The following is a 15,362-nucleotide window of genomic DNA, read 5'->3' as shown; positions in this document are numbered from 1 at the left end:
TTTCTTTGGAATTATTATAGAACTTATTAAATATATTTGAGATTTTATTTTATGTTTCATTGAGTGGTATTTATTTGCTTAATTTTTTTTTTTCATAAAATAGGCAGTATCAAGAGGCAAGAGAAAGCTATCTTGATTTGGATAGCAAAGTAAAAACTTTAAAAAGGTTTATTAAATTACTGGAAGAAATAATGATCCATAGATATAAAACATATCAACAATTTAGAAGGTAAGTGCATTAAAAAATATTACCACATATTATGCATTTTTATTTTTTCTTTGTTTTCAATTCTCCCCTATAAACAATAAAATTAAATTAGAAAAACTTTCATGATTCAATTAGAAAAGATGTAGTAGTGCTTGGGACCCTATAATTTAATCATAGCATTCTAGATTTGAAGGGAGTTTTATAAATGAGCTTTTTTAACTTAAACTCCATTAGAGGTACCTTACTGGGTAACTCATAGCTGGCTGTTCAGTCTCTGCTTAAATGGGCCATTTGGAAGCTTATTGGCTCCAAAACAGACTATTTCAGTCTTAGTGCATGTTCTAATGAGAGACAATTTTTTATGGGCTTTTTATGGGCCCTGTTGAGGCAGGTTCTCAGTTGATTACCCTGATCTCCTAGAACCATATAGCTCCTTGGATACAGAATCTCTGTTTTGTTCATAAATATATCCCCAGTGCCTACTGTGGTGCCTGAAATGTAGTAGAAAAATGATGTATATTGTTTGAATGAATGAGTACAGGGTCAGCGACACTGAATCTCATTAGTATACCCAGAAATGTGCAGATTGTCAGGGATCAATTAACCCCAGCTAAAATCACAAACAACAGAAATAAACTAGAGGACAGTTGATAGGTAGACTTGGCTCTTGATATATTTGAATCCTAGGCAGCCCTAGTCTTTCCACCTGACCTATTTTCCCCATGGCATCCCCTCAGTAGCATGTTTCTTAACTATTTATACCAAGAACTATTAGAGAAGGAAATAGCAACCCACTCGTGTACTCTTGCCTGGAAAATTCCATGATCTTGGGATCCTGGTGGGCTGCAGTCCACGGGGTTGTGAAGAGTTGGAGGCAACTGAGCATGCATCCCCATACCAAGAGCTATAGTCTTAAGACTATAGAATTTTTTAAATTTTTGTAAATTTTAAGTTCCCCTAGTATCAGTTCAGTTCAGTCACTCAGTTGTGTCTGATTCTTTGTGACCCCATGAACCGCAGCATGCCAGGCCTCCCTGTCCCATCACCAACTCCCAGAGTTTACCCAAACTCATGTCCATTGAGTCGGTGATGCCATCCAGCCATCTCATCTTCTGTCATCCCCTTCTCCTGCCCTCAGCCTTTCCCAGCATCAGGGTCTTTTCAAATGAGTCAGCTCTTCACATCAGCTGGCCAAAGTATTGGAGTTTCAGCTTCCAACATCAGTCCTTCCAGTGAATACCCAGGACTGATCTCCTTTAGGATGGACTGGTTGGATCTCATTACAGTCCAAGGGAATCTCAAGAATCATCTCCAGCACCACAGTTCAAAAGCATCAATTCTTTGGCTCTCAGCTTTCTTTATAGTCCAACTCTCACATCCATATATGACTACTGGAAAAACCATAGTCTTGACTAGATGGACCTTTGTTGTCAAAGTACTGTCTCTGCTTTTTAATATGCTGTCTAGATTAGTCATAACTTTCCTTCCAAGGAGTAAGCGTCTTTTAATTTCATGGCTGCAGTCACCATCTGCAGTGAGGGGAAATTCAAATAAAGCCATAATGAGAAATAGGCTTTGCGTGTTTGGCCATATTCCTTAACTAAACAATAGGTTAGTTTTTGAAATGTGTGTTTCAGTTTTATATGCATGTTATTAGGATTTGATTAAAGAGTTTCCTATTTTATCCTTTTGAGGCAGCTTTTAAGTTTTGTTAAGTAGGACCAGAGTAGTCTTCGATCAAGGACAATTTTTTTTTCTTACCTGTGAAGCCATGTTCTTCTGAGTCCTTGTTGATGCACTATGAGTTTACTCCACTCGTGCCTGTGGGAAAGTGAACTATTCCTGACTCTGGGTGACCTCAGGGGTTGTTTCTGCTTCTTTTGGGTGTTTCTTTTGCCAACCTCAGGCAGTATCCCCACACCGCCACTGATAAGAAGAATGCTTAGCCTGAGGATCTCCCAGCCCCTCTGTGGTTCTCTAGAACTCTCTCAGTGCAGTTCTCTCTTCCCCACACCCTGCTTGTTGAACCGGAGGGCCTGGGCCTCCCCAGACTCCTTAACAGGGCTTCTGGGCACCCCGTGGGTTTTCACTGCCCTTTTACTCTTGTTGTTGTTCAACCGCTCTCATGTCCAACTCTTTGCAACCCCACAGACTGCAGCACACCAGGCTTCACTGTCCATCACCATCTCCCAGAGCTTGCTCAAACTCATGTCCATCGAGTTGGTGATGCCATCCAACCATCTCATCCTCTGTCGTCCCCTTCTCCTCCCACCTTCAATCGTTCCCAGCATCAGGGTTGGTCTTTTCTAATGAATTGGCTCTTCGAATCAAGTGCCCAAAGTATTGGAACTTCAACTTCAGCATCAGTGCTTCCAATGAATATTCAGGACTGATTTCCTTTAGGATTGATTGGTTTGATCTCCTTGCTGTCCACGGGACTCTGAAGAGTCTTCTCCAACACCACAGTTCAAAAGCATTAATTCTTTGGCACTCAGCCTTCATGGTCCAGCTCTCGTATCCATCCATGACTGCTGGAAAACCATAGCTTTGACTATACGGACTTTTGTCGGCAAAGTAACATCTCTGCTTTTTGATATGCTAGGTTGGTCATGGCCTTTTTTCCAAGGAGCAGGAGTCTTTTAATCATGGCCTTTTACTCTTAATGTGTAATTTGTGGCATCACTACATCTTTTCCAGAAACAGTAGGATTTGTTTTCTTATTGTTATCTAGAAAATTTGTATTTAAAGTGTTTTCTGTTAAAGTATTGGTCTTATAATTTATTATCTTAATATGTTTCTTCACCACTGACAAGCTTTACATAGTTTACCTAATCTTGAGAGGACAATAGAGATGGTTAAATTTTTTAAATTGTTTTATCTCTTTACACTGGAGAACCTTGTCACTTTATGAGGACAATCTTTTAGGCATCCTGTGAGTGGACACAATTGAAAAATGCATATCAGTATTTCAGAAGGAAAGCTAACAAAAAATTCTGAATACCAGCTAGCAATAGTTATTGTGGCAACAAAGGAAAGACTGAAGCTATCAGTATTTTCAAATGTGGGAATTTAATGCAGTTTAGGAAGGGAATTGGGAGGGAAAAGAATAAAATACAGTTCTTCTAAAGAAAGGAGCCTTAAGTTCTTTAGGAAAAGCACTCCCCACCAAAAGGAATCAAGGCTCCTTGGAGAAGTGGTTAATAATACGGAGCTGAGCAGGGAAGGTCTAGATACCAGAAATGTAAGGAAGTGCTCCCCCAAAATGTAGAGTCATGATGAAAGGATATAGGCATCTTGAGAGAGGCTCCCACTGGCAAAATGTGGGACAATTTGAGGACCAAAATAAACAAGAACAGTAATAGATGGTGGGGCTTCCTTGGTGGCTCCATCGTAAAGAATCCACCTGCCAGTGCAGGAGACTTGAGTTCGATCCCTGGATTAGGAAGATCCCCCAGAGGAGGAAATGGCAACCCACTCCAGTATTCTTGCCTGGGAAGTCCCATGAACAGAGGAGCCTGGCAGGCTACAGTCTACACAGTCACAAAAAGTTGGACACAACTTAGCAACAACAAATGAATTGTAACCCAGTGAATAAGATAGCAATCTGACTGCATCCTTATAAAAAGGGTGTAAATAAATAAATGAGGAAGAAGGGAAAGGTCTCCCTGACAGCAGGATGCCGTCTGATAAATAAGTGGAGTTTTGTGTAGTGTGAGGCAGTGTGTAAGGTACTGCAGATACATGACTGAGAGATTGCCCTCGCCATTTTTGCTACTATAAAGTTAGGAGGAGACAAGCTAATGAATAGGCCGTTTACCACTATCTTAATACTGCTAAAGTTTAATCATCTCAAGGGCAAGATTTATGTCTTCTGTGTTAGGGTGATATCTTGTATAAATTAGTTGACTGATACATTCATATGGACTTGCTGTAATATAATGGTTTTATTCTGTGTGGGACATTTTTATTCATCTTATAGATGTTTGTTTATTATAAAATGAATTGATAAAAATTTGGGGACATAAATGAAATATAAAGACAAAGACAAAAATCACCTAAAATTTTACCTATTTAAATAGGCACCAGTGTTAACACCCTGGCATATTTTCATCTGGTCTTACATGCTGGCTTAAAGCTCATGCTGAATCTACAGTTCTCTAACTTTGTAATCTTTTTAATGTGCCCAATGTCTTTTTTCAAGGTGTTTGACTTTACGATGTAAATTGTACTTTGACAACTTATTATCTCAGCGGGCCTATTGTGGAAAAATGAATTTTGACCATAAGAATGAAACTCTTACTATATCAGTGAGTATCTTAACTCTTTGCATGTTAGTCATTAGGAGGATTACCTGCTTCATTTTTTTTTTCTGGGGGCGGAGGGGGGTGGGGCTTCATTTCTTTTGATGATATGTTGATCTGTTGTCATTGGAAACAAAAGAACTTATTTTTAAGTTAAAGATGGTTTTTGCTAGTGTTGAAAATTAAATTAATTCTACTGACTAAAGCTGCTGTTATAGCTCTTTCCCTTCCTCCCTGCCCTGTGGACAACCAAATTATCTTCTTTTGGTGATAATTAGGAATTTTGTTTTCAGCAGTAAATGTTTACCGTCTCTTCTCACTCCACTGGCTCCTTTTTAAAATTCATACAACATTTTAAATTTTGTGGGACTGTCTGTAATTATTTTCAAAAGCAGTTTAACCACTAGATGTCACTAGAAATCAAGTAACAAAAGAGTATTTTGGCACTTAGAAATATTTGACAAAAAGAAACATGACAATCTGGTTAACAGCATCGAAAACAATAAAATACCTAGGAATAAATTAACCAAAGAAGTGAAAGATCTGTACAGTGAAAAATATAAGACACTGATGAAAGAAAGAAATTGAAAGAGACACAAATAAATGGAAAGATAACCGTTATACATGAATCAGAAGAGTTGATATTGTTAAAATGTCTATACCATCCAGAGCTGTCTATAGATTCAGTGCAGTCCCTGTCTAAATTCCAAAGGCATTGTTCACAAAAAGAAAAAACAGTCATAAAATTTGAATAGAACCAGATAAAATAGTAGCTAAAGCAATCTGGAGAAGAAAAAACAGTCTGAAAGCATCACATTTCCTGATTTCAGGTTGTGTTGCAAATATATAATAACCAAAACAGTAACCAAAATAGATATATAGACCAGTGGAACTGAATTGTATGTTCTTGAATTGTATATTCTTGGCTCCTTTATCAAATATTAGTTTTCTGTATTTGCATGGGTTTATTTCAGGGCTCTCAGTTCTATTCCATTGGTCAATGCATCTATTTTTATGCCAGTACATATACTGTATGTATATTTGAAAGTTGCTCAGACAGTAGATCTCAAAAATTCTCACCGCTGAAAGAAAAAAGAAAAAAATGGCAACCGTGTGAGTTGATGGACATGTTCACCTTATTGTGGTGATAATCATTTTGCAATGTATATGTTTGTGTCATGTCCTAATACCTCAAAGTTATGCAGTGTTAAATGTCATTTTTATCTCAATGAAACTGGGTGGAGGCTATAACGGTTTTCATTTGCCTAATATTAGTACTCTTATTAAGCTTTTAGAATTTTGGTATGTTAGACCTGGTTAAGGGGAGAAAATGTTTTCAATTAGATTTCTCATAGTAAAACAGAAGCCGCCATTATACAGTTTATATTTTTATTTAAAATATTTTAAGTGGAATAGATGTCATTTCCAAGTCACTGACTGATTTTGTTGCTCATTTCATTTTTACTATAAATTCATCCTTTTTAAAACGGTAGCCAACCACTTCTGTAAAGAAGTTAATCTGACTATTTTCTGCATTTTGTTTTTTGTTACCTCCTTCAAGGTTCAGCCTGGAGAGGGAAACAAAGCTGCTTTCAATGACATGCGGGCCTTATCTGGCGGTGAACGTTCTTTTTCCACGGTTTGCTTCATTCTTTCTCTGTGGTCCATCGCTGAATCTCCTTTCAGATGCCTGGATGAGTTTGATGTCTACATGGTACTGATAACTTTTAAATTCTCTAGTTTTTCTCTTTTTTTGGTGGTGGTTTGAAATGTATATTTTGAAAGGAAACTATTGATTTGTTAGTTCTTCTCAACAGAAAAGATCCTGCTTTGACAGTTCGGTCTGTGATAAGTGGTAGGGAAGAGCTAAAGAATCCCAGTTCTTTCCCTCGCTAACACACCACACTGACAGGGCCTCCATCCTGGACTTGTGCTCTTTCCCCTCGTTTATTATGATAAGCAGTTCACCACCCTTGCTGTGACCTTCGCACCACTGTTGTCTCCTTCCTGTTCAGCCACACTTTTCAAAAGAACAATTTCTGTAACATGAGAACAAGAACACTGGACTTTGAAGTTAAAAAACTTAACATCGAGGCCTGCCTCTGTCACCAGTTACCCAGGTGACTGTGGACTCGGTATCTGTCCTTTTCAGGCCTCAGTTTCTTCATCTATAAGGTAAGATCCTTAGCCTTTCCTCCCTCATAAGGGTAGAGAGACGCTCCAGTGAGGTCTGCCTCGCTGTGATTCAGGCACATAGTAAGCCTCTCATTTCAGCTGTCCATCCTTCATTCTTCACTAAACCCACTGCAGTCTGGGTTTGGACTACAGTACTGCAGCAAAACTTGTTTAGCAAGGATCATAAATGAACGTTAATTCTTTGAAGTATTTGTACCACAGACTGAGCCTCCATCTCTTAAGGTGTGTCTTCTTACGGGTTTCCACACTCCTCTTTGTTCTCAACATGCCAGTCTGTCCCCACCACCCCAGTTCACATGCCCTTAAATGTTTAAGGTCTTCTTTGTTTTTTATAGTGATGTGAGTTTCCCTGGATATCATATTCTGCCTACTCCCCCACCTGTCACACACGCACACAGTCCACAGTCTGGTACCTGCATTTGCTGCTGCTGCTGCTAAGTCGCTTCAGTCGTGTCCGACTCTGTGCAGCCCCATAGACGGCAGCCCACCAGGCTCCTCTGTCCCTGGGACTCTCCAGGCAAGAATACTGGAGTGGGTTGCCACTTCCTTCTCCAATTCACGCATGCATGCTAAGTCACTTCAGTTGTGTCCGACTCTGTGCGACCCTATGGACAGCAGCCCACCAAGCTCCTCTGTCCACAGGATTCTCCTCCATTTGGATTCCTACCAAATCTAAGCGTCTCTTCCGACATCTCTCTTGCCCCCTGTGAGACCTCTAGTGAACAACCTACATCCCAAACTGAGCATGTCTGAGACTGAATTGGTTTTCCACTCAAAGCTTTTCTTTTCTTGAGTTCCTTTCCTTGAATGTTCACAAATTGCCATTACCAATCCAACACCTGACTGCAGCACCAGTGATTTATCTGTGGTTCCTCTTTCCTTGTTAGGACCTGTCTCCTCCTCTTCTGTAATTTCTCCCTAGCCTCTGCTCCTTCTGTCACCTCTTCTGTCCTCAGCTCTTGCTCATTGTCTTCGTTTCCTGTCCAGACTTCCAGACTTTAATCCTGTTCCTTCTCACTTTCTCCTCACCATCTTGTCAGGTTTCTGTTTCTAAAATAAATCTAATTTTGATCACTCCCTTGTTGAAAAGTCTTTGGTTTGATTCTATAGTGTGACTGAGACCCTTTATGATACTGTATCCACCTGCTTTTTCAGCTGGACTAAGCTGCTTGTGATTTTCCAAACACTGTGCCCTTCTTCCTTGTATGTCACACTCTGACTCATCTTTCAAGACTTGGTTTGGATGTCACCTTTATGTAGCCTCCACACCACCATGCTGCAGGCAGGGTTAGGGACTTCTCAGAGCTTCCTCAGCACCTCCTTATATCAACTCATGCAATTGTATTATTTTTATGTATGATAGTATATAATGTTCACCCACGTGGTGCTAGTGGTAGAGAATCTGCCTGCCAATGTAGGAGACGCTAGCGACAGAGGTTTGATCCCTGGGTTGGGAGGATCCCCTGGAGTAAGAAATGGCACCTCACTACAGTATTCTTGCCTGGAAAATTCCATGGGCAAAAGAGCCTAGTGGACTATAGTCCATGGGATCACCAAAAATAAAACGAGACAGAACTGAGCACTACTACTATATGATATTCAGTGTATTATACATGTTTTATTTCATTTTGTTGCATTCCCCTATTTTCATGTATGAATCACTCACCAAATTATTTTTTAAGTTATCAACTATGTCTTAATCATATTTCTATCTCTTAATGCCTAATCCATAATTAGGATTTTAGAGAACGCTTATTTGCAAATCAGAATTCATATTCGCAAACCACTTCAGTGGATTTTTTTCTATGCTGTCATTGCTGAAGATTAAGAAATTCCTTTGAGATTTGGATTCAAAGCTGATTCACAAATCATAGATGATGATTGCTCTTTCCGTATAATATTTTTGTCCAAAATGCCATTATGCAGTCTTATCATGCATATTATTTTTCATATTTAATCTGAATAATTTCTTTCCCGTTCAGAAACTTAGAGGTTCTTAATCAGAATGACATTTTGCCTTGTTGAAATTATTCAGAAAAATGTACCCAAGTTCGGAGAACCAGTCTAAAGGAAATGAATAAATACTTCTTGGTGCATTGGCAGCTTTGTTATTAAATGATAGACTTCCCTCCAGGCATTGTTTTGAAAGGACAGTATTCAGTTTGGGCAAGCCCTGGTTACTTTTGTACCTTAAGTTAGACTACAGATATGCCCAATGGAAGAATTTCTAGAATAAGAGTCACTGAGCAGTGTGGCCAGGATGCTGGGCCCCTATCTGCCCTCCATAGTCCAGGTTCTTCACCACCATACTGTATGGCCGCGTGTGGTTTCATTTGCTTGTGTTTTCACATTTCCGGAGTTTTCATGGAAGGGGAGTGATAACTTTCTTTTTTATCGTTTTTTATTATTTAGCTCAGAAGACATAAACACAAAGTTTAATTCATTTAGTTTCACAACCTACTACGTATAAGTAGGCATTTTCCCCCTATGCACTGATGTGCTGTTTAACTTATTTTAAAGATTGAGTTGAGCAGTTAGTCTGTAAATTTGAACTTATTACTATTGTACAAATTGTAGAAGGTGATGAGGACAGAGTTTTTAAAACATCTTAATCATTGAGGGAAAATTTAAGAGATTTAATAAGTTTGAATCTGGTCACTTTTGATACCATTTTCCTAACTATTACTGTAGAAATTAGATTCACTTTGCAACAGCTAATTTTGACTATTTTCTGATTATTTTAATTGTTAACTATATTGGAGGCAAGGAGCTATACTTAAAAATACTTAGACTATAGAAATTCCTGAAAGATATATACATTCAGTTATTTTCCCCTAATAATTTAGATACTGGGTTTCACAGTATGTAAGAGTTGCTTGACATCGTAGATAAGATAATGGATGATCCTTGGATAAAATCCACGGGTGTGTACAACCCAAGGCTGCTTCCCCAAGAGCATAGTTGACACGCCAGCAGCTCTGACTTCCGCCTCTGTTCCCCAGGATATGGTTAACCGGAGGATCGCAATGGACATGATACTCAAGATGGCAGATTCCCAGCGCTTCAGACAGTTTATCCTGCTCACCCCTCAGAGCATGAGGTAACTTAAAAATTTCTTCTATGAATATGTATATGTGTATATATGTCTAGTGTATAAAAGGAAGTAAGAAATCCTTTATATTCTTAATTTTTTAAATGCAAATGCAAAAGTGACCAATAAAAAGAAAAACAAACCCCTAAATTCATTCCAGAGATTGAAGGTAGTTTTTCCTTAGATATTTAAAATACTGTGTGTGTTATCTTCCTTCCATAATAGAGGAGGTTTTATTTGAATGTGAGTATTTACTTTTTTAGTATTTCTGTCTTGAATCTGCTCTTCTCTGGTGATCAGGAACCAAATAATATAAAGTAATTTTAGTAACTTACTTAGATGAAAGAAATAATTCATAGTCTCCCTAATCTTGAATCTTTTTCTGGTGACTTACAAGTCTTTCTAAATAAAGAATGCTACTTTGCTGTCAGTCAGCATTTATTAGGTACTTGCATGGTGTCAGGCTCTGTGTCACTTAAAGCTGATATTCTTTCTCTAAAGTGGTCACTTGATCATTTGGGGCTTTAAGTTTATGACAGGAAATATTCAGGTGACTCCTTCCTGACTAGATAAGAAGAGTAAGAGAGTTAGATGTGTTTTTTTTTTTAGAGAGTTAGATGTTATATAAATCTGCTTCATTTTCTTTCTCCTCCAAAGTGAAAACTCATGGCATTAAGCAGGAAGTTAATTTTTGAAAATGAAAATTTATTTCCTTCTTGTAAATTATATTTCTAGAATTTCAGATATCAGACTTATATCCCCTCCCCCATTAGCAACCATTTGACTTGTATTTTCATGAGGTAGTATTAGAATTTTTTTTAATGTGAAAAAGTTTACTTGGAAATTGGAGTAATTAATTTTGCTTCCTTTAGTTCACTTCCATCAAGTAAACTGATTAGAATTCTTCGAATGTCTGATCCTGAAAGAGGACAAACTACATTGCCTTTCCGACCTGTAACTCAAGAAGAAGAAGAAGACCGGAGTTGATTTGTGACTTAATATGCCATGTCCTCATGTTGAAAGACATGTAAAGGGAAGAAACATCCAGGACTATTTGAAATAAAATGAAACAAGGTATTCTAAAATAAAAGAAACTCCTTTATGTATCTGACATTATGTATTAGAAAACATGTAAATAAGCCTAGAAGACCAGCCACAACCAGCGATTTAAAATTACAGTTATTTTACTTTGAGAAAACCCAATTTCAGAGTACTGGTTTTAAATCTTTTTGTTTTTTATTTTAGCCATCTACTTTTATAGATTCTTTTTCAGAAGTTTCAAATTTTGTACATATGTACATGTACATATCTGTTAAGTTTGGGTTCATTTCTATAGTATTTTGTAAGAATTAAAATAAACATTTGAGCATCTAGTTATATTTAGTTTTGCTTTTCCAGGATATTACGTTATTCTCATGGCGGGGAGTAGGGCAGTGCACAGGCGGGCTGTGGACAGGGACCAGCTTCCAAGAGATTTATTGTCTGTTTTGTTCATATTAACGAGGAAAGACCTACACAGGACCTGAAAAAACTTGGTCACAACCTCCGCATAGGCCATTGTTAATCCTGGAGCTACGACTACAGATCTGGACTACAGTTTTAATTACTGTGTTTCTTCACATTTGGGATGCTGTTAAGGCACTTTCTCGGAGCACTGAAGCACTGCCAACTCTGACCCAGTGCCTTTCCCTCAGTCCTTGACCGCCAGCCACCCAGCCGAGTGTCCGACCCATGTCGGAACCAGGCTACAGCCCACTTGTGCACCCTGCCCTGCAGTGTGCTTGCCTTCTTTAGAGTCCCTCGGTTTGCGGTCCAAAGCCTCTCCAGCTCTGGCTCAGCTGAGAGGATGCAGGTCAGAGGGACTCCGCAGTCGCAGCTGAGAAGAAGGGCTGGGGAAACAACCGCAGGCAGCTCCCCCTGGAGCAGAGAAGCCACTAAAAGTCAAAGGCCTGGCTGCTGGGGGCGCGGTGGGGTGGAGCGGATGTCAGTTGTGAGACACATCCTGATTTAGAGTTGTTAAGAAGTGTGCTGCTTAGAATGATAAAATAACAGCCTGTTGTAAGCGATGGTGTTTATGAATGCCTTTTTTTTTTTAAAGAAAACATGAGTAGAACTCCTGTTTGTATTCTCTTATGTTTGATACTAGGATTAGTGCTAACCTTTTTAAAAAGACGTGCATATCCAACAAGAATTCCCTCTATTGCTAGCAGTAAATATTTATGAAATTGAAAGGAAGTATTTTAAGAACAAGGCAGTATTTTCAAAGCAGTGGCACTTCTGTAGTTACTGAGAAAAACTGGATTTTGTTTTTGGTGAGGGGAGGGAGTCAAATTTAGTCCTAAGTGGAGATCAATTGGTAAATGAGAAGTCCAAAACTGTGCTTTTGTAATCTAAGAATTTGCAGAAAGAGGAAACGTGCTGAATGTTTTAAACATCCCCCACTACCAAGACAAAGTCTGATTTTTTTAAAGTTACATTTATAATTCATTTGTATCAAAACTATTTTAACATACATGTGCTTTTTCAAATAAAAAAAAAAAAAGTAGAATATACCAAATGCATAAACTTTTATCAACTACGCAGCTTCAGTGTCTGAGTTTTTGTGGTCATTTTTTAACGTTGTGGTTCTTAATATAGAATGGGAAAACTCCTCAGGTATCCAGGCATCTCTTGTTGAGCTGAAGATTTTTCATTGCTCTGGCCTCACAGGGTTTTGGTTTCAACTATCATAAGTGAAAATATTTTTCAATTAATATTCTAATTAATGGTAATATTAATTAGAATAAAAATAAATTGCTTTTTTAAAATATGTGTAACTTCTAAAAATAAAACTTTATATGTATTCAAAGTCATGTTTCTGTGAATTGGGGAAGATATAATTGATAAAATCAAGCCTCTTTGTGAATAGTGACTTGAATGCCTCATAGAGATGACTCTTCCACCCCTGATTTATCATCCCGGCACCTATGACTGAACCGAGTCATAAAGTCTTGGGAAACAAGGAAGAAATGCTTCCTTGGGCTTTTAAATCCTACCTTCTCAGAATTTTGGGGTGAAAGTGAAAGTTGCTCAGTTGTGTCCAACTCTGTGATGCCGTGGACTATATAGTCCATGGAATTGAATTCTGCAAGCCAGAATACGAGAGTAGGTAACCTTTCCCTTCTCCAGGGGATCTTCCCAACCCAGGGATCGTACCCAGGTCACCCACATTGCAGTCGGATTCCTTACCAGCTGAGCCACAAGGGAAGCCCAAGAATACTGGAGTGGGTAACCTATCCCTTCTCCAGCAGATCTTCCCAACCCAGGAATCGAACTGTGGTCTCCTGCATTACAGGTGGATTCTTTACCAACTCAGCTATGATTAAAATCATTCTCAAGTAAACCAAGATGTAAATAATAGTGTTACTCATACTGATGATCAACCCTAGAGATTCAGGGATCACATTCTTCTTAAGTATTTTCCAAATTTTCCCTTCTCCCTTCTTCCCATCACCTGGTGCCTTTTTGCATGTCTTAAAAATCTCTGGGCTGTTTTATAGGAGATCTAAATTTTTATTTGGAGTTCTGCCTAAGAAACTATTGCCTGCAACTCAAAACCTACATCAGAATTGTTGCTGACTGTGATGAACATCAAGTGATCCAGGGTGCCTGATTAGAAAAATTCCTGAATACGAATTAGATGTGGTACAAATTATGTCCTGAGTCAATAGTTACCTGGTTAGATTTTTTACTTTATTCATCTACATAGAGGCCTGTACTTTACATCATTCAGATTTTCAGAATAGGTTTGAAACTTGTAGCTCTGAAAGTTACTGTTATTTCATGATTTTGAACTAAGTACCTGTGGGCTTGAAGGTATATCAATATAATTTTTTGATACATCTTTAAGGAGTTTTCTTTAAAGAGTGAATATGAATTAGTTGTTTCTTTGAGTCAGCAAATGAAATTTTCTTAATTTTATATAATATCAATACCATGTGCTAGGGACTATTTTAAGCTCTGGTAAGATTGCCGGGAGAAATATCAATAACCTCAGATATGCAGATGACACCACCCTTATGGCAGAAAGTGAAGAGGAACTAAAAAGCCTCTTGATGAAAGTGAAAGAGGAGAGTGAAAAAGTTGGCTTAAAGCTCAGCATTCAGAAAACTAAGATCATGGCATCTGGTCCCATCACTTCGTGGAAAATAGATGGGGAAACAGTGGAAACAGTGTCAGACTTTATTTTTTTAGGCTCCAAAATCACTGCAGATGGTGATTACAGCCACGAAATTAAAAGACGCTTACTCCTTGGAAGGAAAGTTATGACTAACCTAGACAGCATATTAAAAAGTAGAGACATTACTTTGACAACAAAAGTCTGTCTAGTCAAGGCTATGGTTTTTCCATTGGTCATGTATGGATGTGAGAGTTGGACTGTGAAGAAAGCTGAGCACCAAAGAATTGATGCTTTTGAACTGTGGTATTGGAGAAGACTCTTGAGAGTCCCTTGAACTGCAAGGAGATCCAACCAGTCCATCCTAAAGGAGACCAGTCGGGTGTTCATTGGAAGGACTGATGTTGAAGCTGAAACTCCAATACTTTGGCCACCTCATGCGAAGAGTTGACTCATTGGGAAAGACCCTGATGCTGGGAGGGATTGGGGGCAGGAGGAGAAGGGCATGACAGAGGATGAGATGGCTGGATGGCATCACTGGCTCAACGGACATGAGTTTGGGTAAACTCTGGGAGTTGGTGATGGACAGGGAGGCCTGGCGTGCTGTGATTCATAGGGTCGCAAAGAGTCGGACACGATTGAGCAGTTGAACTGAACTGAATTGAATCCTACTGTAATACAAAATCTACCTTCATGGAGCTTAAAGTCTAGTTAGGGAAACAGTACCACATGTTATTTCAGGGTATGGTCATTGCTATGAATAATAATAAGGTAAGGAGTTGAGATGGAGAAGAGAGGTGTTTTGGATGGAGTGTTAGGACAAGACTTGGCAGAAGCTGATATTTAAGCAGAGGTCTGAAACAAGTAAGAGCTATGGAAAGTTGGATGTAGGGTTGACACTTTGAGGCGGAGATGAGTGCAAAGCCCTTAGTGTGAGGATGAACTTCACATTTCAAAATCTCAAGTCCAGAACTTAGTGAATGTAAGGAATGAAGTTCATAGGCAGACAAAGAAGTGAGATGGTTTGAGGTCCTGGGCAGGTTTTCAGACCTAGTCTGGAGATCATTTTCAAAGAATCTCTCCAGCTATGAAAGGAGTTAGTTAGGAGGAGTTAGGAGTTTGGGCCAACATGTAAAGAGCAAACAATCTGGAGGCTTCTGCCATGATCCAGGTGAGAGGTCACAGGGGTGACTTGGACCAGATAATGAGGATAGAAGCATTCGGATTTGAAGTTCAGAGGCAGCGAGACTTGCTAATGAGAATACTGTTGACCCTTGAGCAACATGGGAGCTAGGGGCAGTCAAAAATCTGAGTTTATCATCAGTCCTCCACATACGCATTTCTGCCCCTGGCATCATGGTTTGGAAAGCACTTGTTTAGTCACTCGTGTATGACTGTGTCGTCATGGAC

The 15,362-nt window shown here is 38.9% G+C and overlaps 1 protein-coding gene across 1 annotated transcript in view; it reads left to right on the top strand.

Annotated features, from left to right (window-relative positions):
- Nucleotides 1-12,348, top strand: part of SMC6 (structural maintenance of chromosomes 6) — a 68,524-nt gene extending 56,176 nt beyond the window's left edge. Inside the window, exons 23-27 of the mRNA XM_043917152.1 lie at nucleotides 104-229; nucleotides 4,410-4,515; nucleotides 6,071-6,223; nucleotides 9,708-9,805; nucleotides 10,669-12,348. Of these exons, the coding sequence (XP_043773087.1) occupies nucleotides 104-229; nucleotides 4,410-4,515; nucleotides 6,071-6,223; nucleotides 9,708-9,805; nucleotides 10,669-10,783 (598 nt within the window). The 3' untranslated portion in view covers nucleotides 10,784-12,348. The remainder of the gene's footprint in view (nucleotides 1-103; nucleotides 230-4,409; nucleotides 4,516-6,070; nucleotides 6,224-9,707; nucleotides 9,806-10,668) is intronic.
- Nucleotides 12,349-15,362: the final 3,014 nt, after the last annotated feature.

This window comes from Cervus elaphus, chromosome 11 (assembly GCF_910594005.1).
Source record: "Cervus elaphus chromosome 11, mCerEla1.1, whole genome shotgun sequence".
Classification (NCBI taxonomy): Eukaryota; Metazoa; Chordata; class Mammalia; order Artiodactyla; family Cervidae; genus Cervus; species Cervus elaphus.
Note: the sequence above shows the minus strand (reverse complement) of the source record. Positions and strands in the feature narration are given on the sequence as shown.